The 27,991-nt window shown below is 45.4% G+C and overlaps 1 protein-coding gene across 3 annotated transcripts in view; it reads right to left on the bottom strand.

Moving 5' to 3' along the window:
- Positions 1-573: 573 nt before the first annotated feature.
- The window catches only part of LOC144504400 (lutropin-choriogonadotropic hormone receptor-like), a 97,941-nt gene continuing 70,523 nt past the window's right edge, over positions 574-27,991 (bottom strand). The window contains exons 6-11 of one of the 3 annotated variants that reach the window (XM_078229653.1): positions 26,809-26,886; positions 16,886-16,954; positions 12,202-12,276; positions 10,297-10,485; positions 7,758-7,871; positions 575-2,324 (exon numbers count right to left, since the gene is read on the bottom strand). In XM_078229653.1, coding sequence (XP_078085779.1) covers positions 1,058-2,324; positions 7,758-7,871; positions 10,297-10,485; positions 12,202-12,276; positions 16,886-16,954; positions 26,809-26,886 — 1,792 coding nt within the window. In that variant the 3' untranslated portion in view covers positions 575-1,057. Of the gene's footprint in view, positions 2,325-7,757; positions 7,872-10,296; positions 10,486-12,201; positions 12,277-16,885; positions 16,955-26,808; positions 26,887-27,991 lie in introns of all 3 variants that reach the window. The other 2 variants (XM_078229655.1, XM_078229654.1) reach the window with 2 other exon arrangements.

Genomic DNA, 27,991 nt, shown 5'->3' with positions numbered 1-27,991 from the left:
CAGGGGAACACCAAACAAAGTTAAGGAGGAGATAGATAGGTTTTTAATTAGTAGTGGATGAAGGGTTAGGGGGAGTGGACAGGAAGGTGGAGGAGGCCAAGACAAGAACCAGCCATGATCGTATTGAATGGCGGAGCGGGCTCGGTGCTGAATTGCCTACTCCTGCTCCTAGTTCTTATGTAACATAAGATGGGCCAGGCCCTCTGGCACTCCAGCCAGAGCTGGCCATTTGCTAGGTTGCTTAATTGCCCACTCTAGGGTCAAACGTCCCTCTAGAATGTAAATGCACTATAACCTATGAGGCAGCACGGTGGCACAGTGGTTAGCACTGCTGCCTCATGGCGCCAGGGACCTGGGTTCGATTCCCGGCTTGGGTCACTGTCTGTGTGGAGTTTGCACATTCTCCCTGTGTCTGCGTGGGTTTCCTCCCACAGTCCAAAGATGTGTGTGTTAGGTGCTAAGTTCTCCCTTAGTGTACCCGAACAGGCACTGGACTGTGGCGACTAGGGGATTTTCACAGTAACTTCATTGCAGTGTGAATGTAAGCCTACTTGTGACTAATAAATAAACTTTACAGAAAGAAATACATTTATTCCCTAACTTCTGTTCTAATTTTTAAAAAAATGTATACATTTATTTCAATTAAAACTTTTTACATCGTTCCCCAGGATGGCCAATTTGCTAAAGTTGCTTCTTGGTGCGGTAAAGAAGCCATTGAGACCAGAATGTTCCAGATATGATCGCTGGTCTTAACAAATCTCAGCCAGGGCAGCAATATGCTACACCATTTAGCCTCTACTTTCCCAGGCTGAAAAGGTGATAAATTAACCAGGGTTCCTTCCTCTGCCTGGATATGTAGAGTGGGCACTGCATCCGGATCAGTTCTGGTGCCCTTGGTTGGCACATCAACAGCCACTGCCGGCGGCTTATACTTGCAAAGTGGGCGGACAAGTGGGCGGTTGAGGTCCTGGGTTGCTGTTGCGACCTGTAAGTTCAGCCCAGCCCAAATCAGCACCTTGGGGTGGAGGAGGAGAGAAAATGTGCAGTATGAATGTTCTCAGCATTCCCTACAACACAGTTCAGTGGCTGCACTGACTGGCAGATCCTGCACGCTGAACGTCGCCAGCTTGACCGCTGCCCCCGAGTTTTCCTTGGTGCCGCTCTTGGAGCTCGAGTTGTCAGTTTTGTAAATTTGCGCCTGCATCTCGCAGTAGCCAAACTTGCTCAGCAGGATGAAGAAGTCCCTCCTGAACGCTTTTGTGAAGATTGCGTAGAGAAACGGATTCGCACAGGAGTTGAGCGGATAAAACAATACCAGCAGGATTTTCGCATTGGTCACGGTAATAAAAGGTGACTTGAAAGCTGCTGAAATAGCAAAGAACGATATTGGAGCCATACACATGAAGTCTGTGAAGATCAGAATCGCCATTCGTTTCGCAATCTTCGCGTCGCTGTTCTTCGAAACAAAGTCAGGGTTTTTCACGGCTAAATATATTTTGATATAGCAAACACAAATGATAATAAAGGCGATAACATTCAGCATCAGTAGGAATATAACATAAGCTTGGGAGACGGGAGTTTCTATATCCATGGGCAAACAGATGCTAACTTTCATGTAATTGCTGATTCCTACAAGTGGCAGTGTTGCTACGACAAGGGAGAATATCCAGCCTCCGGACATAATCACAACGGCGTGCCTTAATCGGAGCTTCCTGTCCATTTGCATGGCGTGGGTGATCGTGTGCCATCTTTCGAAGGTGATCACCATCAGCGTGTACACAGAGAGCTCGCTGGCGAAAACGGTAAAGAAGCCAGCACTGGCGCACCCGGCACCGGTCTGCCAATCTATGGCATAGTTGTAATACTGGCTTCTGGTACTCAAATCGACTGATGCAATAAGCAGCAAATAGAGGCCCATACAGAGATCGGCGAAAGCCAGGTTGCACATGAGGAAACGGGGGACCGTCAGCTTATTCTGACTCACCACCAAAACAATAAACACAACAAAGTTACCCACAATAGCAAGGATATTAATGAACCATATCAGCACTCTGAGGATGTTGTACCCCATTATATCCTCGCATGGGTTGAAGGCATCTGGTTCTGGAGTACAGACGAGGTCTACCTTTGAATGACAAAAGCCATAATCAAACGACACTGAATTTTCATATATTTCTTCTAAATGTTCATAGTCATCATCAGGGGTTTTTTCAGGAAAGTGTGAATCGTTCCGTGAAGAAGGATGCCTTTTCACTCCAGCAGAAACATTCTGTAAGCTCCTCTCCCCGAGTTGTAGACCAGGATGAGGATAGTCATTCCCGAGACTATAAGCAGACATAGAGAAGTTTATTAGGACCAGTGGATTTTATTTAACTCGTGCAAGGAAAATCCGCAGTGAAACAAGTCATAGAATCTACAGAGCAGACCCATTTGGCCCATCGAGCCTGCACTGACAACAATCCCACCCAGGTCCTACCCCACATGTTTTCCCCACTAATCCCCCTGACACTAAGGGGCAATTTATCATGGCCAATCAACCTAACCCACACATCTTTGGGCTTGCAGTTTCATATCATAATCCTGGAACTATAGGGTTTCAAAAACACCAAACAGTTTCAGAGTTTCCTTCATCCATCACATTGTAACTGCAAGGTAGCATTGTTTGCAAAAAGTTAAATTAAGGGAATGATAAATGATAATGTATTGCTGAAAAAGGACATCTGCTGCTTTGGGGCAGTACGGTGGCACAGTGGTTAGCACTGCTGCCTCACAGCACCAGGGACCCAGGTTCGATTCCGGCTTGGGTCACTGTGCGGAGTCTGCAGTTCTCCCTGTGTCTGCGTGGATTTCCACTGGGTGCTCTGGTTTCCTGGTTAGGTGCATTGGCCGTGCTAAATTCTCCCTCAATGTGCCCGAACAGGTGCCGGAGTGTGGTGACTAGGGGATTTTCACAGTAACTTCATTGCAGTGTTAACGTAAGCCTACTTGTGGCACTAATAAATAAATAAACTTCTTTCCTGCACTCATCAGGGCACTCGTCACAAGAATAGGTAAATGTAGAGGGAACAACAGTGTATACCACACAAGAAGAGAGCTGATTGGTTGGAAAGTGGACTCTGATTGTTAGAGGTGTTGCCATGGTGAATGTGCCAGTTAACTGAAAACTGACAGTTAACTGCCAAGCTTTGTTCAAGTTCAAAGCAGGCAGGTTGGCTCTGATTGGTGAAGGCATTGCCCCAGGGAATGACCAGGGATTGGCTGTTGACTATTTTCTTAGTTGGAAAAGGCGCAATGTGTGGACATGTTCCTTCTGTCTGCAAAGGACAATGCCATGTGTGTGAATATATGTAGCTTCTAACACACATTAAGTAAGCCACACTGCGAGCCCGACTGATGATCTTAAATTGGTTGTTGGTGTAATTCTTCACACAACTGGGATTATTCAGCAAATTCCAATCGTGGAATGACATCTAAAGTTGTACAGTATGGGGAGAATTTTCCCATCTCGCCCGTCACAGGAATTGTAGTGGACAGGGGGTGGGGGGGGGGGGTGCGGGCAGACCATGCAAAGGTCCATTGACCTCGGGCGGGATTTTCCGGTTTTGGGGCGAGCGTGGCCGGAAAATCCTGCCCTATGATTTGCATCCTGCGAGCACAGGCTTGTTTCAGTACTGTCGGCACTTTGCCTATTGCACCTGATCAGTGGAATCATGAAATCATACAGTGCAGAAGAGGCCCGTCAGCCCATCGAGTCCGTAGACACATTAGAAACACCTGAACTCCCACCTAATCCCATCTGCCAGCACTTGGCCCATAGCCCTGAATGTTATGATGTGTCAAGTGTTCATCCAGATACTTTTTAAAGGAAGTGAGGCAACTCGCATCTACCACCCTCCCAGGCAGCGCATTCCGACCATCACCGCCCTCTGGGTAAAAAGGTTTTTCCTCACATCCCCCCTAAACCTCCTGCCCCTCACCTTGAACCTATGCCTCCTCGGGACTGACCCTTCAACTGAGGAGAATAGCTACTCCTTATCCACTCTGTCCATGTCTCTCATAATCTTGTACACCTCGATCAGGTCGCCCCTCAATCTTCTCTACTCCAACGAAAACAACTCAAGCCTATCCAACCTCTCTTCATAACTTAAACGTTCCATCCTGGGCAGCATCCTGGTGAATCTCCTCTGCACCCCCTCCAGTGCAACCACATCCTTCCGATAATGTGGTGACCAGAGCTGCACACTACTCTACAGTGGCATCGCTAGAGTTCTATCCAACTCCAGCATGACTACCCTGCCTTTGTAATCTATGCCTCAATTGATAAAGGCAAGTGTCCCATATGGCTTTTTCACCACCCTACTAACATGCCCTTCCACTTTCAGAGATCTGTAGACAAACACTCCAAGGTCCCTTTGTTCCACAAAACTTTCCAGTGTCCTACCATTCATTGAATACTTCCTTGTCAAATTACTCCTTCCAAAGTGTATCATCTCACACTTTTCAGGGTTAAATTCTACCTGCCACTTATTTGCCCAATTGACCATTTAGTCCATATCTTCTTGTAGCCCAAGACACTCTGCTTCACTGTTAGCCACCCGCCCAATCTTCGTGTCATCCGCAAACTTACTAATCCTACCACCCACATAGTCATCAATGTCATTTATATAAATGACGAATAATAGGGGGCTCAACACAGATCACTGTGGTACGCCACTGGACACTGGCTTCCAGTCACTAAAGCAGCCATCTGTCTTCACCTTCTGACTCCTACAACTAAGCCAATTTTGAATCCACTTTATCAAATTACCCTGTATCCCATGTGAATTTACCCCCATGTGAGACCTTGTCAAAAGCTTTGATTAAATCCATATGAACTACATCGACTGCACTACCCTCGACTACACACCTGTCACCTCCTCAAAAAATTCACTCAAATTTGTTAGGCATGGCCTCTGATGAAGCCATGCTGACTACCCCGATCAAGCTTTGCCTCTCCAAGTGGAGATAGATGTTCTCCTTCAGAAGTTTCTCTAACAGTTTCCCTACCAGTGACGCGAGACCGACTGGTCTGTAGCTCCCTGGTTTATCTCTACAAAATTTCTTCAATAGCAGAATCACATTAGCTGTTCTCCAGTTGTCTGACACCTACCCCGTGGCCAGAGAGGAATTGAAAATTTGGGTCAGAGCCTCTGCAATCTCCTCTCTTGCTGCCCACAGCAGCCTAGAGCACAATTCATCTGGACCTGGAGATTTGTCCACTTTTAAGGCTGCCAACACCTCTAATACCTTGTCCTTCCCTGTGTCAATTTGCTCAAAGGACATGCTTTTGATACAATCCGTTTCCAGTCTTTGGGACGTATGGCCTACATACCTGGCATCACACTGGCACTGAAATTCAAATACCACATTACTCATTTGCATGATAGGCTTATTTGGTTTAACAGCAGCATCCTGTTAGTGGCCAATTCTACTCGAGTTGCAACTGCATAGTTATGGTGTGAAATGGCTAGCTTCACCTGTTGCTTATATTTTGAGGTGCCTTACCCTTCCAGGGTAATCTGAGATCAACTGGGCACCTATCAGGTCCAAAAATGGCAACCTTAGGCTCATCTTTGTGTTTGCATGATATACAGCAAGAGCAATGGTCTGATCAGGGTAACAGTTTTCCCGCAGAATGGCTTTGATCATCCTATTTCAGCAATAAGCTTGCACAGTGAACAAATGGCTTGGGAAATATCCATAAGGTTGCCAATAAGGTCAATCTTCTAGCGTGTGGAACTGCGGGAATCCCAAAGTGTTTTATAACCAGTGGAGGTAGGCTTCCAGATAGCAGATTTCTCAACCAGTATAAATGTATGCAAATTAATTTTAGTAGTTCTTAATCTTTCTCTTAGAGAACCATAATTATTTAAAACCATTTGGGATGGAACATTTATATTTATGAATATGAAAATATCAGTGTCAGGCAATGACTTTTTTCTGGCTTTAACTTGGTTCTCTGCATCAGATGTATTAAAACTGGTCTAATAATGTGCTTTAATCATTGAAAAGCATTCCTTTCTGATCAACATGATACTTTCTCCTCAGAAAAACACCCTTAAGATGTCTTCTGAGTGTGAATTTGGTGCTAAATGCTGAGCCAAGGTGCACCCAAATAAACATCGACTGACTATCCTAATTTAACTTCAGGGGAGCACAAGGTACTTCCGGATGATGAATGTCATTTGGCCCATTTTAATTCATCCATCCAGAAAATCTCTACACTACCTCAATGATCTCAATACTGAGAAGACAGAAGCATTTCCGACACCAGAGAAGCTTCCAACAACATACCCATGCCATCGCCAAGACTGCCCACTTACATCTCAGTTACGTTGTATTGTTCCACACCTGCCTCAGCTTATCTCCCACTGAAACCTTCATTGTTACCTCTACTCTTTAATATTCCAATACTCTCCTGATAGGCCTCCCATTAGACCTTCCATAAACTTGAGCTAAGCCAAAACTCTGCTCCCTGTATACTCACTGCACCAAGTCCCATTAACCCATTAGCCCTGCTCAGGTCAATTGCATTGGCTCCCAGTCCAGCAATGTCTCCATTTTAAAAAACTCATCTTTGGTTCCAATCCCTCTATGCCCTCGCCCCCTCCTACGTCCTCTAAGATCACTGCGCTCCTTAATCTGGCCTCTTGCCAGGGCAGCAATTGTGGCACAGTGGTTAGCACTGCTGCCTCACAGCGGCAGGGACCCGGGTTCAATTCCTGGCTTGGGTCAATGTCTGTGTGGAGTTTGCACATTCTCCCCGTGTCTGCGTGGGTTCCTCTGGGATTCCTCCCACAGTCCAAAAAATGTGCGGGTTAGGTTGATTGGCCATGCTAAATTGCTTCTTAGTATTAGGGGGCTGCCAGGGTAAATATGTGGGGTTACAGGGATAGGGCCTGGGTGGGAGTGTTGTCAGTGCAGGCTCGATGGGCTGAATGGCCCCATTCTGCAGTGTAGGTATTCTGTGCCACTTCTATGCCCATCTCCTAGTTTAATCATCATGTGCAATATGTTTTTTAGATCTGTCCTCCTCAGGAGTTTGTTTCATTATAGTAGCCAAAACAACTTGAATACAGCGCCAGGGACCCGGGTTCAATTCCAGTCTCGGGTCACTGTCTGTGTGGAGTTTTAGTGTTCTCACCGTGTCTGTGTGGGTTTCCTCCAGGTGCTCCGATTTCCTCCCACAGTCCAAAGATGCCCAAGTTGGAATGGCCATGCTAAATTGCCCCTTAGTGTCCAAAATGTGTTAAGGGGATTAGCAGGGTAAATGGGGTTCTGAGGGTGGGTTGGACCTGGGTAAGATGCTCTGTTGGAGAGTTGCTGCAGACTCGGTAGGCCGAGTAACTTCCTTCTGCCCTGTTGGGATTCTATGATTCTATACTGGGTTATTTGATTTTCCTGAACTATGAATGTTGGTGATGTTTTAGCTATCATCCAGTAGATACTTATAAAGCAGAGAAATAAAGGGAAGACTAACAAAAAGCTAAAAAGAACTGCAAGTATAGCAGTGACAGCATTTCTGAAGCATGTTGCCACAAAGCTGATCCCAATCTGTATAGCTAGAATGTGAAGCAAGTATGAGGAAAAATCAATAATGTAGTCATAAAGGTTGTCATACATTTAATGATGTTATTGGCCCTATAAAGATAAATTACTGGAGGTCACAAATGGTCTAATTCAATATTTTATGTTTTGATGTTTAGAACGATACTTACTATATTTTATTCTGTTCATGGCTGGTGACAAAGTCCTGATCTGCAGTTACTTTTCTTGTTGCAGCTTCGCATGACTTCGAAAAGTTGTATAAAAGTATGGGTATGGAATTCTGTCTGAAGGGAAAGGAACAATCAACTGTGTCCGGAATTGTTTTCTTTCCTCCTCCTCACCTCAAGGCAACAAGTTCCTGGCAGAGTAGGGGCCAGATATTCTCAGCTACCCGACGCACTGATCAGTCCTTGCATGGGATTCTTTACAGTAGACACCAGCAAGCTGTCCAATTGCTGAGCCAATCCCATATTCACCCCAAAATCCACTCAGGACATGTTTTGCAAGGTGTTGCTATGTAGGATGAGGAGTGAGAATGCTGATCAATGTTCCTTTCCTAGTTCTTGGTTAGGGGGTCAATTTCACAGCCCTATTGCCTCTCTGTCTGAGATCAGTGCACAGACTATAGCGGCACGGTGGCACAGTGGTGCTGTGAGGCACTACTGCCTCACAGCACCAGGGACCTGAGGTCGATTCCCGGATTGGGTCACTGTTTGTGTGGTGTCTGCACATTCTCCCCGTGTCTGCGTGGGTTACCTCCAGGTGCTCCGGTTTCCTCCCATAGTCCCAAAGACGTACTGGTTAGGTGCATTGGCCATGCTAAATTCTCCCTCAGTGTACCTGAAGTGTGCTGACTAGGGGATTTTCATAGTAACTCGATTGCAGTGTTAATGTAAGCCTACTTGTGACACTAATAAATAAACTTTAGAACTTGGTAATATCTTGGCATCAGCTATATTTACCACCTAAGATCACAAGACATTGATGAGCTTACCAAGAATTACTTCTCTGGTTTTAGTTTAAGGAAGATAAGACTTTATAATGCGAAGGGATAACATTTCAGAAGTGGAAAATGCTTATTGTCTGTTGGATTAATCTGACCTATCATGCTCTCTACTCACCATTCCCATTGTTCTGAGGGAGGCAACCAACAGACAAAACCTTCAAAAAAAACTTCCTGTAATTCTTATCTCCTTGATGATCAAGGAATATTAATTGAATCGGAAACTAGACTTACAGCAGGGCACCTTGATTATTTTTAGCTTTGCCGTGTTGGAGGTTTTAAATGGTGTTTAATTGACTTCAGTGCAAAAACCTTGTTATAAATATCTTAGTAATTACAGTTAGCCTTCTGTACTAGGGAAAATTTGGGTTTGTTAGATAAATTTAAAGCTACAAAATACTTAGATGAAGAGAAAGTAAGTAGAAGCAGCTGACACAGAATTCAAACATGAAGCCTACTTGACAAATCTGGTAAGAGTTCTTTAAGGAGTTGACTGCAAACGCACTATATTTGGTGTATATGACCTTGCCGAAAGCCACTGACACTTTACCATATGGGAAATTGAGTATTGCCAAAAAAAGATAAGTTTTTCGTTTTGCCCTCTTCTTGGCAGTTAACTGTCAGTCATCAGTTAACTAATGCTTTCTCCATAGCAATGTCTCTATCGCTCAGAATCTACTTGCCAAGCAATGAGCGTTCTTTTCTCATGAAGTATAACTTGTTCCCTTTACAATTTGCTATTCTTGTAAAATTGTCCTGATGAGTGCAAGACATAAAACTTTGACAACATGTGTCCTTTTTTAGCAATACTCAAGTTCTGTACTACCAAACGACTATATGGAAAATTACTGGAGAAGATAAAGGGGCTAATTTTAATCTAACATGCCCAGCAGGAAATTGATGGAACCAAGTTGGCCACCCAGAATATGCCTTGTTCAATTTTACTATTCATTGACCACAATGGAAAGGAATACTTGTTGCGACGTATAATAGACGACTGCTAGGATCATATCATTTCCCACCAGCTAGATTAGCTAGATAGCATCCCCAACATAATACCCACTAAATGTCTCTGTTGCCAATGGCATTGCACCATGGTCCTTTTCCTTCAGAAAAGGAGAACTGAAAAGAAAAAGATTTGAATCGTAGAATCCTTACAGGAGGCCATTCAGCCCATCGAGCCTGCACCAACAACAATCCCACCCAGGCCCTATCCCTGTAACCCTACATATTTACCCTACTAATCCCCCTGACAGTAAGGGGCAATTTAGCATGGCCAATCCACCTAACCTGCACATCTTTGGAGTGTGGGAGGAAACTGGAGCATCTGGAGGAAACCCACGCAGACACAGGGAGAACGTGCAAACTCCACACAGCCAGTCACCCAAGGCCAGAATTGAACCCGGGTCCCTGGCGCAGTGAGGCAGCAATACTAACCACTGTGCCACCGTGCTGCTCAGGACAGGAGAAAAGAATTGTAATGCATTAACATACATTTCTTGCCCAATGTATAACTGTTTCTGTACTAATGTGGCTTACATTTAAAATACCAGTGAGAGTTACTGACTTCACTCATGGCCATTCTTGGTTTACTTCATTTCTGCTTGTTTTTCTGGAGAACAGCTAACTGCTAAGACTGTGACAGCTTTGATAGTCCTTCAGTGCGCCACACAGATTGGGAAGATGATAAAATCACAAGAACTTACCCATTCGACTTCTCCCAGTTTTTGAACGCACAGCAGTGGCTGGGATATGTCAAATTTGCTTCCATCAGATTGACGAACTTTTCCAGTGACGGGAACCTTTTCAGGGAGTACGTGAAGCGAGCAGTAAGTTTCTGAATGAATTCCAACCCATAAGACGGAAGATGCTCAAGTGCAGTTGAAGAAACATCCCTGTAACAAAAAGAAAAGTTGGGATATCCTTTTCTACTAGCCCTGGTGACCAAGGAATACCAATTTTACGAAAGAGAGTTCCAGATTTTCACTGCCCTTTGTTTAGTAAAATTGCTTCATTTATCAAAGCCCAGGTGATCCATATTGGAACTGTACAAGAAACAAAACATGTTGCCTTAATTTCCAACTTCTCTTACCTTTACCTATGCTATTAATACCATCATGGCGATTTTTTTTTTCATGGCATATGGGTGTCACTGATTTTACTAGCATTTATTGCCCAATCTTAATTGCCCTTGAGAAGGTGGTGATGAGCTGCCTTCTTGAACCGCTGCAGTCCTTGTTTTGCAGGTACACCCCCAGTGCTGTTAGGGAGGGAGTTCCAGGATTTGACCCAGCGACAGTGAAGGAACAGTGATATATTTCCAAGTCAGGATGGTGAGTGGGTTGCAATGCCTTCCAGGTGGTGCTGTTTCCATGTATCTTCTGCCTTTGTCCTGCTAGGTGGTCGTAATCATGGGTTTGGAAGGGGCTGTCTATGAAACTTTGGTGAGTTCCTTCAGTGCATCTTGTGGATGGTATAAACAGCTGCCACTGTACATCATCACTAGAGGGAGTGCATGTTTTGGGGAGGAGGATGTCTTTCTTTCAAAGAGAGACCCTGCATTAGATCATTTGCCTCCAACGCTACTACTTCCGACCCCTGCCTCCCCACACCCCATGACCACACCTCCATGGCCCCCATCCCACCCTGACTCACAACCTGGGTGCTACAGTGATCCCCTCATCCCACTCTGGCCTCACTGCCTGCAGCAGTTGCTGCTCCTGGTGGCATTGCCTGTAGTGAAGAGCTGCCGGCTTTTGATTGGTCTGGCGTCCTGAATCCCTGGGAAAGCCTGACTTGATGGGCTGACTTGCAGACTTGATGGGCTGAAGGGTCTTTTCTGCACTGAATGACTCTATGATTGGGATTCCCCCACAGAAGCAAAATGTGTTTCCCACCAGTTCTCCAACCAGTAGCCTGAGCCCATATCAACTAGGTTAATTTCAGTCCATTTTTTTCTCTTCCCATTGGGGTAATGATCCCTCTAAAGTATCTTATATTGGATATCACCAATTCTGATATAATAGATTCAGTCAGTGATCTTAGAATAGAATCATAGAACCACTGCAGTGCAGAAGGAGGCCATTCGGCCTATCGAGCCTGCACCGACCACAATCCCAACCAGACCCCTATCCCCATTTACCCTAGCTCGCCCCCCTGACACTAAGGGGCAATTTAGCATGGCCAATCCACCTAACCCGCACATCTTTGGACTGTGAGAGGAAACCGGAGCACCCGGAGGAAACCCATGCAGACACTGGGAGAATGTGCAAACTCCACACAGACTGTGACCCAAGCCGGGAATCGAACCTGGGTCCCTGGCGCTGTGAGGCAGCTGTGCTAACCACTGTGCCACCGTGCTTTTCTTAATTAAAGAATTCTACATGATAAAAAAGGAAATATGGAGAAAAGAAATTACATAAAAATGGAGGAAATATGTATAGCCTTAAGTTTATTTTCAATTCAAATGCTTAATTTGTAGTTTTGATGTGTATATTTTACAAAAAGGCTTTTTAAATTAAATTATTACACACACTGTAAATACATAGTTTAAAATGAATATTGCTTGCAATCCACATGAAGTGAAATGTAGATAAGTTGCTGTTACTTACAATACATCTGGTCCAGTTGCTCCCTTGAAAGCATCATTGTGTATTGTCCTTAAATTTTTATTCTCATTAAGCTCCCTGTAAAAGTTTTTAATGTTATTAATTTACATTTAAATCCTCAGGGAAATAAAGAATATGCTTATAAACATGAAATTATTCAGACTTCAAGGTTTTTTCCCTTATTTTGCCTTTGGTGCTCTAGCGAAAAAATCCCACGAACCACTGAAGATGTATAATCCTCAGAACCTCAAGAAATTATCTTTCAAGACACGCATACAGCGTACATATTAGAAAGCAAATGAATCTTAAACATGCTTTTTTGTACATTTTACTGTTCAATTAGTAAAATCCACTAATCCAGTCGCAAAATAACATCAATGCTGAAAACCTGACGTAAAAACAAAAAGTACAGGAAACATTCAGTAGGCCAAGGAACATCATGAGGAGAAGGAGGTAGGGTTGACATTCCAGGGTTTCTTCTCATCACAGTTGCTGTCTGACATGTTGGATATTTCCAGTATTTCCGGTTTTCATTTCATAGAATCCTACAGTGCAGAAGGAGGCTATTCGGCCATCAAGTCTGCACTGACCACAATCCCACCCAGGTCCTATCCCCATAACGCCATGCACTTACCCTAGCTAGTCCAACTGACACTACGGGGCAAGTTAGCATGGCCAATCCACCTAACCCGCACATCTTTGGACTATGGGAGGAAACTGGGGCACCCGGAGGAAACCCACGCAGACACGGGGAGAACGTGCAAACTAAAACACAGACAGTGACCCAAGCCGGGAATTGAACCCGGGTCCCTGGCGCTGTGAGGCAGCAGTGCTAACCACTGTGCCACCGTGCCGCCCACATTTGAGAGACACGGGACACATTTTTCATGCCTGGGCCCTGATCCTGCCGTTGGGATGAAATGCAACTCAAAAGCTCGGAAATGCCAACGACAAGGGAGATTTTGGGGAGACGACCAATTAAGTGGAGTCGCCCATTTGGCTCCTCAAACCTGCTCCACCATTCAATAAGCACATGGCTGATCTGATCGTGGCCTCCATTCCACTCTGCTGCCTGCCTACAGAACTTTGATTCTCCCGTGCATCACAAATCTATCTGAGCCTTCAATATATTCAATGGCCCAGTTTCCACTGCTCCGTGTGAAAGAGAATTCCGAAAATTATTGACCCTCTGAGAGGACAAATTCCTCCTTAACTGTCTTAAATGGGACATCCTTTATTTTGAAACTCTTCTGCCAAGTTCTAGATTCCCCCACAAGGGGAAGCATCCTCTCAGCAATAAGCCTGGCAAGATCCCTCAGAATCACACATAACAAAAAGATCTCCTTGCATCTAAATTCCAGTGAGCTTTGGTTCAATCTGTTTAACCTTTCCTCATTCGCCAACTCCTTCATCCCAGGAATCAACTGAATAACCCTCTCTGAACTACCTCCAATATAATGGCGGGCCAGGTGGGCATCGCCAGGCGGGCGCTGCCAGGGTGTCAGGTGGGCACTGCCAGGTGGGCACTTCCAGGGTGCCAAGTCGGCACCATTAGGTGGCCACCGCCAGGGTATCAGGTAGACAGTGCCAGGTGGTCACTGCCAGGGTGTCAGGTGAACACTGCCAGGTGGGCACTGCCAGGGTGCCAGGTAGACACTGCCAAGTAGGCACTGCCAGATTGGCACTGCCCAGCCATGTCCACGACCATCCGGAGGTTTCAATGGCCTCTGAGCCGCCGGCATGGCCAGAATGCCTGCTGTCCCTTTGTGGAGACCAGCAGTGATTCTCGTCGGGTTCCCGCTGCACCCGAGGATCAGGGAGTATCCTGCTTGAAGATGACTAAGCTATTTAAATGCACTAATCTGGTTCCCACCCTCACTGGGCGGGAACCAGATTATGTCAGGGCGTGGTGGCTGGGAGAATGTCAAAAGGAGTTTGCGCTGGCATTCCTAGGTCCCTCGTCTGCGACTCTCTGATCCCACACTGCCCCAACGTGATCTGTGCCGGGCGCGATGTGGCTGGAAAATTGTGACCAATTAATTATGTGGAAAGTAAACACTCTGGCTGCAAATCCAAGGAAACAACAACATTCACGTGAACATAAGCATTTTGATGTGTGAATTACAAATTAATGCCTTAATTCCTGTCTCAATAATAGTTTGGTACTTTAGAATTTGTCCTTGTGGTTGTTTTTGTTTGAATGTCCATTTATAAATAGGTCGTAATCCCCTTGACTTGTTTATCAGAAAATAGCAAGAGTAAGAACTGCTTATCAAGTACTCGTAGAGTTCATGCTTTCAGTTTATTGATAGTAAAGTAAGTTATCTTTTGACAGCACATTTTTTTCGAGAAGCTGAAGACCAAACTGAGTTTATATTTTCTTGTAAATGGGAGTGTGAAGGGATTATTCAAGAGCTGGAGTTCTTTTCAAACGTGTGATTAGTGTTTCCAGATGTCTGGTTAGAATAATGATCCAAAAAATAAGTTAGCAAGGAGACCTACTGCAGCTTGGCTAGGGTTGAGGGATAACATGACTGAATCACTTATACATTTTACTTATGATTTTAAAGCTTTTGCTTTCAGGACGGTTCATCACTGCTTGATTACTACACTGCTTACCTACTGAACCTTTCTCTTTGTATAAAAAAAATAGTTATTTCCATAATTCAGCTAAAGGAAATTGCTTTGCAAACCCAAGGGGTCATTTGTTCCAATATTGCGCTGCTGAGCCAGGACTTTGCCTGCCTGTTTAATTCCGCACTGGCTCTATTGGGCTGGAATTCTCCGGGATTCTCCAGTCCCGTGGCAGCATGCCCCTCCCGGCAAGATGGGCTGACATCAATGGGAAATGCCATTTGGCAGCGGTGGGACCAGAGGATTGCAATGCCGGTGAACAGCATACCCGTCTCCCGGGAAACACGCGAGTGGGAAGCCGGAGCATCCCGCCCAACGTCAACTGTGGGTTCAGACTATTTGTATCTTCACTGACATTGGTGGGGCGCTGCTACACTGCAACATGATGGTACTGTGCGGGGCTGGGGTAGGTTGGAAATTTTAAGCACAGTCTTTAGAATTGTCATAATGTCTGATGATTTCAGCCACAGATGGGGAAGCTGTCGTCATTTCTTGAAGCCTTAGACGAAGCTTATGCTGGGCGGCTGAGGGAAGTCTGGTAGAATAGTGAGAGCTAGAGTTTTTACTGGCCTTCCATCCTCCATAAACTTAAGCTCATCCAAAACTCTGATGCCTGTATCCTTAACTTTCACCAACACCCATTCATCCACAACCCAACTGCATGGCAATGCCTCAATTTTAAAATCTCCACTCGCCATCTGGAGAGTCAGTGGGGAACGCATCCCCGCCGACTCTGACAGGACGGCTGCCATTTTACGCTCAAGTGAGCGTTGAATGGCAGCAGGCAGGAGTTCCACCCGCATTTGGGAGGAAGTTCCGCTTCGGAGAGCTGCTGGCCAACCAGATTGGTTGACCGCTCTCCAGCTCATCCAGGCACAGCGCCGCAATGGCTGGAAGAGGCACCGCAGTGCCCATGTCTTGGATGAATGTTGGGAGCTAGTGTAAAGGTAATTGGCAGGGGTCCCAGGGAGGGGTGGGTGGGGGATGCCTGGGGAGGAGAGGGTCTCCTGGGCAGGAGGTGGGGTCGCAAGCGGGCGACTGGGTTATCAGGGGATAACCGGAGGTACTCAGTCCGTGAGGAGAGGGCGCCTCCAGTCAGAAGGGAGCTTTCAATGGAGGTGCCCCCCTACTGCCACACCTTCCTGCCCGAGCTCGAGAATACGAACTGTTTCTCTGTCCCACCTGACTTATCCGGCTTCTACCAGCCTGAGAGTTGAGGATGGATGGGAAAAGATTCTCAGATGACCATTCAATGGCTACTATAGGGCCTTAATTGGGGAATGGGCAGACTTCCCATCCGAGGCCTTGCCCGCCCCACCGTAAAATCACATCCCAGTCAGGGCGGTCGGGATCCCAGAGGGAACCCGTCTGTGCAATTTCAGCCTTCCCTGCCTTGAAACCTGAAGGGGAAGCTTAAGATTCAGGCCCGTGTTGTATGATTTTACAACATTTAGTACATAGAGAACTGCTTTAGCTGTGGCTGCTGCTAATTAGAAAAGTTCAGAAGTTTCAATGAACTTTCTTCACAAACTAAGAAACACAAAATAACCCTCTCCAAGCCACTTGTTTTTGAACATAGGTCATTGCATATATTTATCTGCACTGTGTCAACTGATAAAGCTGTAATCGACCACAAGTATTTTTTAATCTCTCATGTCATCAATCAATTGCTAGTTTAGAGAATTTAGTTTAGAGAAATTGCATTCTTTTACTCTAATTTCAAATGAGATTTGTTTTCACGGTGAAACGCATTTAGAAAATGAGTAATTCTGTACCAAAATCTATGGGATATTGTGATACACTTGTCTCTTGCACTTCAGTTATCTGTGATTTAGAACCTTGGAGTTATCTTGTGGTTTGCAAACTACCTGTTTAGGACTCTGTTTTTCTGTACTGTCCTTCAAAGACGCCAACATGGAATCCTAAATGTACAAACAAGCTACAACTGTAGCTGTTTCTGGTTTTAATTATTTGAAAGGGTGCTGAAAAGCACTGTGGTCAAACTATCCAGGTACAACATTGTATAAAGGCAAGCGATATAAACAAAACGTACAACTTATCCAGCTTTGTCGCATTGAACGCATGGCTTTGCACATCTTCCAATCCATTTTTGTACAGCTTTCTGAAAAGGCAAGGTTATTAGAATGCATTAGTTCATGAAGCATACATTAACTTAAAGGCTTTAGGCCGGAATTCTCTGGTCTTCTACGCCCCACTGCCGCTGCCAGCAAGAACCGAGAATTTGGCGCTCAGCCTAATCTCCATTCACAGCAGCGGGTCCGTAGAATCCCAGCTGTGGGAGAGGTCGGAGAATTCTGGCCTTCGTGTCCTTTTTTTGTTTATACAGGGCCACCAAGCACAATGGGGATTAAACACGATAATTGTCAATAGGTTCATGACATTTGAAATATGGAAAATGAAGATTAGAGGAATTACTGTGAGGCAGCTATCTCAATAGGTTCAGATTATTATAAAGTATTTTACATTTTCTTCTCTACACTCGTTCCTTATTGCCATTTTAAGGCTGTTATTTCAGTAATTATTGGGATTCAAGCTTCAGTGACATTATTCGTCCAAAATTTTATTTCTATCTTTAAACTTAGGGTTTCTTTAAAATCACACAAGTAAACAGAAAACTGGCTGGTCAGTTTATCACAGGGACATGGGGTGGATGCTCAAACAGGAACAGATTTTTTCATAAACTGGCTTGATTAAATGGACATCATTAAGAATAGTAAAAGAAATAGAAAAGTGACCCTGTCGATGCCTTATCTTGTGCCACGCCATTCTTCAATTGCTTGCCAAAGAGGGATTTTCCCAATAAAGATACTTTAAATTTTAAAGTTTATTTATTTATTAGTGTCACAAGGAGGCTTATACTAACACTGCAGTGAAGTTACTGTGAAAATCCCCCAGCACCTGTTCGGGTACACTGAGGGAGAATTTTAGCATGGCCAATACACCTAACCAGCACGTCTTTCAGACTGTGGGAGGAAACCGGAGCACGCAGAGGAAACCCACGCAGACACGGGGAGAATGTGCAGTGTCCGTCCAGACAGTGACCCAAGCCGGGAATCGAAGCTGGGTCCCTGATGCTGTGAGGCAGCAGTGCTAACCACAGCGCAAGTGAGATGCATGACCATTTTGACAAACAGGACAGTTTCAAGGATGTCTACTGAAATAATAATAGTCTGTTCAAAATTATTGATCAGCATCATTGTTCACATGGGTGTGAGCGTCCTGGAATTAAATCTCAGCCTCGTGGTCAAATGCATAACGTACGCAAGTAACCAGATTTGTAGAAAACGCTGAAGTGATACCCCATTTGTCCAAATTCCCAAGCTCCTAAGGGTCTTCATGAAGGCACAAATGCTGCTTTCTGTATAAAGAACCTCCTCTGTCTGTATTTGGAACATGGCTGAAAGTTCCAGGTCACAGGACATTGTCACATTGTGACAAAGTTCAATAAAAGATAGTGTAGGATCATTAACTTTGTATTTTTATATCGGTGATTCATTTTTTTTCAGGTTCTATCTTAGCATCCAAAACAAAGAAAGTTAGATGTGAAACATTGGACTTCAAAAACATAGTAAAATATCAGGTTTTCTCTGGAACAAGGGAGACGTTAAAAAAGGCACAGTTAACCTGAATGTCCAGCAATATTTCTATGGGAAAAGAACTATTGAATGATATATTACTGAAGGAAGTCATTCAGCCCATCAGGCTGGTGCCAATTCTTTGAAAAAGCTAGCCAATTAGTCCCACTCCCCTCTGCCATTGATTCCCCATGCCCCTGGAATTTTTTCTGCTTTACGTATTTATTTATCCAAGTCGACTTTGGCAGCTGTAACTGGATCAGCTTCACCATCCTTTCACGCAGGACATTCCACATCAGAAACACTTGTTGCATCAAATGTTTTCCCTTATGTCATCTCTGGTTCTTCTGCCAATTTCATAGAAACCATAGAAATCATAGAAACCCTACAGTGCAGAAGGAGGCCATTCGGCCCATCGAGTCTGCACCGACCACAATCCCACCCCACATATTTACCCGCTAATTCCTCTAACCTACGCATCCCAGGACTCTAAGGGGCAATTTTTAACCTGGCCAATCAACCTAACCCGCACATCTTTGGACTGTGGGAGGAAACCGGAGCACCCAGAGGAAACCCACGCAGACACGAGGAGAATGTGCAAACTCCACACAGACAGTGACCCGAGCCGGGAATCGAACCCGGGACCCTGGAGCTGTGAAGCAGCAGTGCTAACCACTGTGCTACCGTGCCGCCCTTAAATAATCTCCGTCCTCTGGTTACTGACCCCTCTGCCACTGCAAACTGCAAGTTTCTCCTTATTGACGCTATCCAAACCAGTCCTGATTTTCAACAGCTGTATTAAAAACATTCCTCATCCTCGCTGCACTCTGTACAAGAGAAAGTTTCTCCAATCTCTCCCCGTAATTGAAGTCTTTCATCGTACCCTCTCTAAAGCTTTAACATATTTCCAAAAGTGTGGCGCTTGTTTGGTGCCTAGAATTGGCCATAATATTCCAGCTGGGCCTAGCGGCACAGTGGCAGTGTGGTTAGCGCTGCTGCCTCACAGCACCAATGACCTAGGCTCGGTTCCCGGCTTGGGTCCCTGTCTGTGCAGAGTTTACATGTTCTCCCCATGTCTGCGTGGGTTTCCTCCGGGTGCTCCGGTTTCCTCCCACAGTCCAAAGATGTGCTGGATAGGTGTATTGGCCATGCTAAATTCTCCCTCAGTGTACCCAAACAGGCGTCAGAGTGTGGTGACTAGGGAATTTTCACAGTAATTTCATTGCAGTGTTAATGTCAGCCTACTTGTAACACTTATAAATAAACTTAAAAAAAAAATTTGTATAAATATTTAGCATAACTTCCTTTCTTTTGTACACCATGGGCTCGATTTTATCATTTTCATTCGAAGTGCTGAATCTGGGCGCAATTCAGATCCGACTTGGAAATCTGCTTTCAGGCGCCCCCATACGCACTTAGCCTGAAAAAAGAATTGTGGGGCTCAATTGCGCTGTGGGCGGGGCTTATTGCGCCTGAAACGATTGGAGCTCTGAACTGCGCATGCGCAGTGAGGAAAAAAAAATTAAAAATCGTGTCCCTGTCACATCGCTCACGGGCCGCAAAAAGCGGATGGTCCCCACAGACCTCACCCCCACCCCTACAACATAATTTCTCCCCTTATCCACCCACACCCCGCTACCCAGACCAATCGCGATCCTCTGCCCCCTTCCCCCACCACCGATCGCCTGCAGAGTTGCAGCGGACTCCCCCCACCAAAGATCCATCTGGCCTCTCTCCCAGTATATTTCACATACTCACAGCCGGGTACTTTGACAGTTTCAGTAATTAAGTGCACGTGCATTATTATAGCTGTGGAATCCCTTCTCTTTGCTGCCTGCACTTGCAAAATCCACGAAGGTACATATCCAGGCCTTTATTGAAGTGGTGTAATGAAACATATAGGTGCGTGTACAAATAACCGTTGCTTGATTCAACAACCTTTGCAATTATGTTTAGCAACAGCCAACTTGCAGTAAATTCCAAGAGCTGCATTTCCAAGTTTAGAAGATAATTTGGGAAACGGTAATAAAATAATTTCTACTTCTTCTGAACTTGCTGGTGTAGGGGAAAAAAAACAACATTCATGGCAAGTGAAATATAATCTAAGAAGCATTTATAACAGGAATGATCAGAATTAGAAATGGGATGGGATAGAATTAACTACCCCCCTCCCCCCTCAGAATGATCGGGCCTCCCCCCACCGTCTCCCCACCCCCACCCCCCCACCCAGAGAATGCTCGGGGCCTGCACCTCCACCACCCATCAACGATCTGGCTGCCCTCCTCCCTCCCCCACCAGAGATATATCTGGCCCACCTCCTCCTCCCTCCCCCCCCACCAGAGAATGATTGGGCCTCCCTATCCCCCCCCCCGCCCCGCCCCAGCAGAGATACATCTGACCCACGTCCTCCTCCCCCCTCCCTCACCAGAGAATGATCTGGCCCGCCTCCCTCCCACCCCACCACCGATCTGAGTTAGAGAGCCTTTTGGAAGCCCTGAACTTACCGCTTCAGAATCTGGAGCCTCTGAAACAGACCTTTGCCAAGCGGGTCTGTTTCGTGCCGAATCTGGACGCGCGAACGCGATGGTAAAGGGGGAAATGCTGGTAAAGTTGGGCGGGCAGCTCATTAATTCAATTTAAATGAATGCAAATGCATTTAAATCGCGGTTGCGCCCATTTCGGGTGCGAATTGGATCACGGCCATTTTCGGGCCTTGGTAAAGTGGGCATTTGCGCGGATGCGGGCGCAGATCGCGTTAATGGCCTCACGCCCAACTTTACCAAGTTTTCGTGCCCGTTTAAAATTGGGCCCTATGTCACGAAATATAAAGGATCCAAAAGTTTATCCTGTCATCTTCAAAGACTTGCGTACATACACCTGCGGGTCTTTCTGTTCATGCACTCCATTTATATTGCTTTTCCTCATCTTTGCTACTACAATGCATCACCTCACACTTTTCTGCATTAAATTTCATCTGCCATCTGTCTGCCCTTTTCACCATTCTTCTACATCCTACTGTTACTATGCTCCTCATTGAATAGAGATAGGCTAAACAGTGCCGTGAAGTATCTTCTAGATTCACCTGAGAGGGCAAGATGATGCCTCGGTTTAACAAATCATCTAAAAGGCAGCACCTCTGATAGTACAGCACACCCTCAGTACAGCACATCCTCAGTACAGCACACCCTCAGTACAGCACATCCTCAGTACAGCATATCCTCAGTACAGCACATCCTCAGTACGGCACATCCTCAGTACAGCACATCCTCAGTACAGCACATCCTCAGTACAGCACATCCTCAGTACGGCACACCCTCAGTACGGCACACCCTCAGTACGGCACATCCTCAGTACAGCACATCCTCAGTACAGCACATCCTCAGTACAGCACATCCTCAGTACAGCACATCCTCAGTACGGCACATCCTCAGTACGGCACATCCTCAGTACGGCACATCCTCAGTACGGCACATCCTCAGTACGGCACACCCTCAGTACAGCACATCCTCAGAACAGCACATCCTCAGTACAGCACATCCTCAGTACAGCACATCCTCAGTACGGCACATCCTCAGTACGGCACACCCTCAGTACAGCACATCCTCAGAACAGCACACTGGACTGTCAACCATGCTCATGCCTCAGGACTGGGATCTGGTCCGACATTCTTCTGACCAGAAGCAAGGAATGTGACCATTAAGCCATGGTTGACACTTGAAAAGCGCGATCTTGCTGGCCGTTCACGCCACGCTCTGGCTGCAGCGAGTTCGAAGAATTTGGCGCCCAGCCAAAGCTCCGTTCACTGCAGCGGGATGGGAAAATCCTGCCGGTGTGAACGGTGGTAACATTCTAGACGATGTTATTTTTTCATTCATTCATGGGATGTGGGTGTCACTGGCTAGGCCAGGGTTTATTGCCCATCCCTGAGGGCATTTAAGAGTCAAGCCACATTGCTGTGGGTCTGGCGTCACATATAGACTAGACCAAGTAAGGACAGCAGATTCCCATCCTTTCCTGTGTGTAAACATACATACACATGCTGAACTAAGCATGTATCAAACTCAGGAAATACTGGAAGCAAAGATAAAAAGATTGCCAACTCCTGGAATGATGCAGAGGAGAAGCCCGGACCTCATTAATGAGGGGCAGACTGTGCACAGGAAAGTTGATGTTCTCTTGCATAGTGGATAAACTGCAAGCGCAGATTTGCATGTTTTTGCGATACTATAACAATGTTTGCTTTGCTTTCTTGTGTGCGATCTGTAGTCTTGTAATTTTTGGGGAAGTTATTGTTTATTCGATAGATTGAAAACCAGTCCCAGACATCAGTGTGGTTCCCAACAACATCAAATCCACCAAATCATGGAGTAACCAAGACCTGCTTAAAACTAAAGACAGTAAGAAGTTTAACAACCCCAGGTTAAAGTCCAACAGGTTTATTTGGTAGCAAATTATTTGGTATTTGCTACCAAATAAACCTGTTGGACTTTAACCTGGTGTTGTGAGACTTCTTACTGTGCTTACCCCAGTCCAACGCCGGCATCTCCACATTAAAACTAAAGAGTCAGACTTTGTGACTTATCCACATTTGAAAAGCAGCCTGAAATTAGATTGTTAATTTCCCACTTATACCAACCACTGCCTAAAGAGAGCAAAACTGTTTTTGAGTAGCACGCCCACTATAAGCAACAGGGGGCTGAAGACGTGGGATACTTGGATTTCCAAATGTAATTTGATAAGGTGCCATATCAAAGGTTACTACACAAATTAAGAGCACATGGTGTAGTGGGTAATTTATTTACATGGAAAGAGGATTTCTTAGCTAACAGGAAAGGCAGGGTATGCATAAATAATTCATTTTTGGCTTGGCAAGCTATAACCAGTGCAGTGCCAAAGGGATCAGTGCTGGAGCTGGAACTATTTGCTGGAACTATATTAATGACTTGGATGAAGGGATGGAGTGTATGGTTGTTAAACTTTCCGATGACACAAAGGTAGGTAGGACAGTAAGTTGTGAAGAGGACATAAGAAGACTGCAAAGGGATACGGATAGCTTCAGTGAGTGGGCAAAATAATTGGCAAATGGAGTATAATGTGGGAAAATATGAATCTGTTCACTTTGCCAGGGAAATAGAAAAATAGTATATTATTTAAATTGAGAGGGATTGAAGAACTCTGTAGTACAGAGGGATCTGAATGTCCTGGTACATTAATTCACAAAAAACTTAGTATGCAGTTACAGCAAGTGATTAGGAAGGCAAGTTACAAGTTATTGTTTATTGCAAGGGAAACTGTCATAGGTCCGTCTAGTAAAGTTAAAGTTTATTTATTAGTCACAAGTAAGGCTTACATTAACACTGCAATGAAGGTACTGTGAAATTCCCCTAGTCGCCACACTCCAGCGCCTGTTCAGGTCAATGCACCTGACCAGCACATCTTTCAGATGTGGGAGGAAACCGGAGCAGACACGGGGAGAACGTGCAAACTCCACACAGACAGTGACCCAAGCCGGGAATCAAACCCGGGTCCCTGGCACTGTGAGGCAGCAGCGCTAACCACTGTGCAGCCCCTGAATATTAGTGACTCAAGAATTTAACAAGGTATGATAGAATGTGATCTGCCCAGCAACAGGTAGAAATATGCCTAGCAACAGCAGTAGCCGACATTCAAAAGATGTGCTTTTCCCAGTAACGAGATCAACAGGTATCTCGTTAGACAGAACCAAGTGTATATCACTCTTTTAGCAGGAAACAGCTTAGCTAGATGACTGAGGGATCAGTGGAGGTGTACACGTGCTAATTTCTAGAGTCAAGCAATTTGAGAGACGCATACAGCCAAATACTCCGACTGAAGAATCAAAGAGGAAAGATTGTATAATTACCAGCACCCTCAGAAGCAGGTGGGACAGTTTACATCTAACAGCTAGGAGGCTAGGCCTGCATCTAAGTCTTAGAGCCAAGGCAGTTTAAACATCTTCACTGGAGCAGGAATAGATATTTTCCTTACTTGATTCTCAGCCTTGTATTGTGTGTTAACTATAAGCTGGATTTAACTTATAGATTTACTTTAATCGGATGCTGTTTGAGAAGGGGGAAGTCTTAAGGAATTCAGGGATCGTAGATATATTTTGGAACAAGGGGTAATTTCTACATTTGATTTGATTTATTATTGTCACATAAATTAGTATACAGTGAAAAGTATTGTTTCTTGCACGCTATACAGACAAAGCACACTGTTCATAGAGAAGGAAAGGAGAGAGTGCAGAATCTAGCATTACAGTCAGAACTAGGGTGTAGAGAAAGATCAACTTAATATGAGGTAGGTCCATTCAAAAGTCTGATGGCAACAGGGAAGAAGCTGTTCGTGAATCGGTTGGCACATGACCTCAGACTTTTGTATCTTGTTCCCGACGGAAGAAGGTGGAAGAGAGTACGTTCGGGATGTGTGGAGTCCTTGATTATGCTGGCTGCTTTTCTGAGGCAATGGGAAGTGTAGTCTGAGTCAATGGATGGGAGGCTGGTTTGAGTGATGGACTGGGCTTTACTCAGGATCCTTTGTAGTTTCTTGCGGTCTTGGTCAGAACAGTAGCCATACTAAGCTGTGATACAACCAGAAAGAATGCTTTCTATGGTGCATTTGCAAAGGTTGGTGAGAGTCGTATCGGACAGGCCAAACTTCCTTAGCCTCCTGAGAAAGTAGAGGCGTTGGTGGGCTTTCATATCTTTAGCATTAGTGTGGAGGGACCAGGACAGGTTGTTGGTGATCTGGACACCTAGAAGCTTGAATCTCTCGACCATTCCACTTCATTTTGGGCGGGATTTTCCAGCCGTGCTCACCCCAAAACCGGAAAATCCCACCCAAGGTCAACGGACCTTTCCATGGTCCACCCCTCGCCCGCTATGATTCCCGTGGTGGGTAGAATGGGAAAATTCACCCCGTAATCTCTCCAGCCCTCCACCCTACCCCAGACCTTCCCTTTTTTCCTTCCTCCCCCTCTCCACTTTCAACAACATAAAACCCTTCACATTTCTACCTCCTTTCAGTTTTAAAGAAGATCCATCCTGCGCACTTAACTCTGTTAACTCTGTTTCTCTGACCAGAGATGCTGCCAACATGTTGAATATTTCTTGCAATTTTGTTTGTCTCCCCACATCTCTGCCTGATTTGTCCACTCACTTAACCTTTCTATATCCTTATAACTTCTACTCCCATCGATATAACTTAAATTCTGTACTCTAATGCTATCTGCAGAGACCGAGGATATACAACTCACTATTCCTTAATCGAATGCTCCTTTAACAGCACCTTTCAAACCCGGAACCCCTACCACCTAGGACAAGGGCAGAAGATGTATGGGAACACCACCACCTGTAAGATCCCCTCAAAACCACACACCATCCCGACTTGGAACTATATCGTCACTGTCACTGGCTTAAAATCCTGGAACTCCCTCCCAAACTGCACTGTGAGTGTACCTACAGCATATGGACTGTAGTGTTTCAAGAAGGTGGTGGTAAATCACTACTGTATTCTTAAGGCCAATTAAGGATGGGCAATAGAAATGCTGGACTTGGCAGTGATGCCCACATCCCACGAAAAAAAATCGTTGATAATACGGTGACAAGCTGAGGTCCCAGTACAGATACATGTGGAAAAGGATTTGTCATTCCCAGTCATTCAGAATGCATTCCTTATATCCCTATTCTGTCACAAACCTCCTAACCATTTACCAGTTCAGATTACAAAGTTAACTCCTATTCTGCATCGTTCATTATCACTACTCTTTCTCTTTCAGGACAAGATAGTACATAACATTAATAGCTGGGGTAGGGAAGCTTGACTCCATGAGATCACTCCCCTTGAAGTGGAAATGCCAGCATGATATGGAGTTGGAATGGCAGACGGCATGTCCACAGACAGAGCAAATTGCCTTGAGTTATGTGGCCAATCTGTGCATATCTACAAATGTTCCTAATCCCTAATCCCTGAATCTATTCTCACTCACAACCTCTGTATGGTCACCTCACATTTATCCTCCTCTAGTGGCCACACGTACCAAGACATGGAAGAGAGTGAGGCAGGTACCCCGCACCTCTGGGCAGCTGGATGGAAAGAATGGCATTTAATTCAGCAAGCCTTCCCTAAAAGATACAACATAGGCCTGAACAGCGGAAAATTGAGAGGATTGCAAACTCAAATTCCGCTCCCACAGGTTTTGCTGTGCACCAAGGAGGTTACTTTATAAAATGTACAGTCGTTGTGCATAATCTAAACCGCAATTACATTGCCCTGACTTCCAGAGCTCATAGAGAAATTGGGCATTTGCATTAGAGAGTACAGAGCAGTGATTTATCTCAACGTCGTAAGCGATTATACTTACAATGTCAGAGATTCATTGTTCATTCCTTGAAATGCGTTTTCTGGTATGGTTTGAAGGTGTAAATTGTCGCATATCTCACTGAAAATAAATAAGCAAATTTTATCAAAAATAATATTAAACCTCATTGAAGCAAATAACTATTATACCAACTGTGGATCAAAACAATCTTTTTACCAGTGGTATAATTCACATCAGTTAGAAGTTGACACGTATAAATCGTCATTTAGAACACAGCTCCTGTAGAGCTCCCTGGTCCAGATTTTAAATTTTTTACTCCATTTTTTCTCTCCCTATCTTAAAGGTAATGGGGGGGAGGGGGGGGGGGCGATCTTACCCTCTCGCCCTGCCGGACAATGAGCGGGGCGAGCTGGCAATATCGTGAGAGAGCTGGGAAATAGGGTTCGCGCCCGACTCTGCAACAGCGACTGGTGGGGAGGGGGGACTGCTGCTGCTCTGCAATTGTGATCATTGGGGAGGGGGGAACCACTGCCACTCTGCAATCGCGATCAGTGGGAGGGGAATTGCTGCCACTCTGCAATCGTGATCAGTGGGAGGGGAATTGCTGCTGCTCTGCAATCGCGATCAGTGGGAGGGGAATTGCTGCCACTCTGCAATCGTGATCAGTGGGAGAGGGGAACTGCTGCCACTCTGTAAGAGCGATCGTTGGGGGGGGGAGAGGGTAGGGGGTGGTTTCGCCCGCAACCGGTCCGGGCAGGGGGCAGTTGGTCCGGGCGAGGGTGGGGATGGCGATCGGTCAAGATGGGGGCGGGGTGATCGGCCACAAAGGCCGGCTATAGCTGGAGGAGGCAGTGACAGATCTCTATGTTCACAGGCGCAATGGTAACCTCTGCTGCTATCAGCCGGCTCACGGTGATTTAGGCTCTGCCCACTCTCCCTGCTGGCGGAAACTAAGTTTGGCTTGATTCTTTGACAAAATCAGGTAAAATTCAATTTTTAAATTGCCCAAAAATCGGTGCAAATTTCTCCTGTTTTCATGTTCATTCAACACTTGGAATTTTTTGGTAAGATCGCCCCTATTGAGCCTGGTCAGGGTGTAATTTCATCAGTGCCTTCAGTCCTCAGACATAGAAGGAGCATTAGGAATGTGTGTGCACCCGGTCTTGCAGGTGGACTATGCAAGTTTTGACAAAATGGAGAAACTTAACAGGCTTTATGTTCTTGG

This window comes from Mustelus asterias, chromosome 15 (assembly GCF_964213995.1).
Source record: "Mustelus asterias chromosome 15, sMusAst1.hap1.1, whole genome shotgun sequence".
NCBI classification, from domain to species: Eukaryota; Metazoa; Chordata; class Chondrichthyes; order Carcharhiniformes; family Triakidae; genus Mustelus; species Mustelus asterias.
This window is presented reverse-complemented; position numbering and strand designations above follow the sequence as displayed.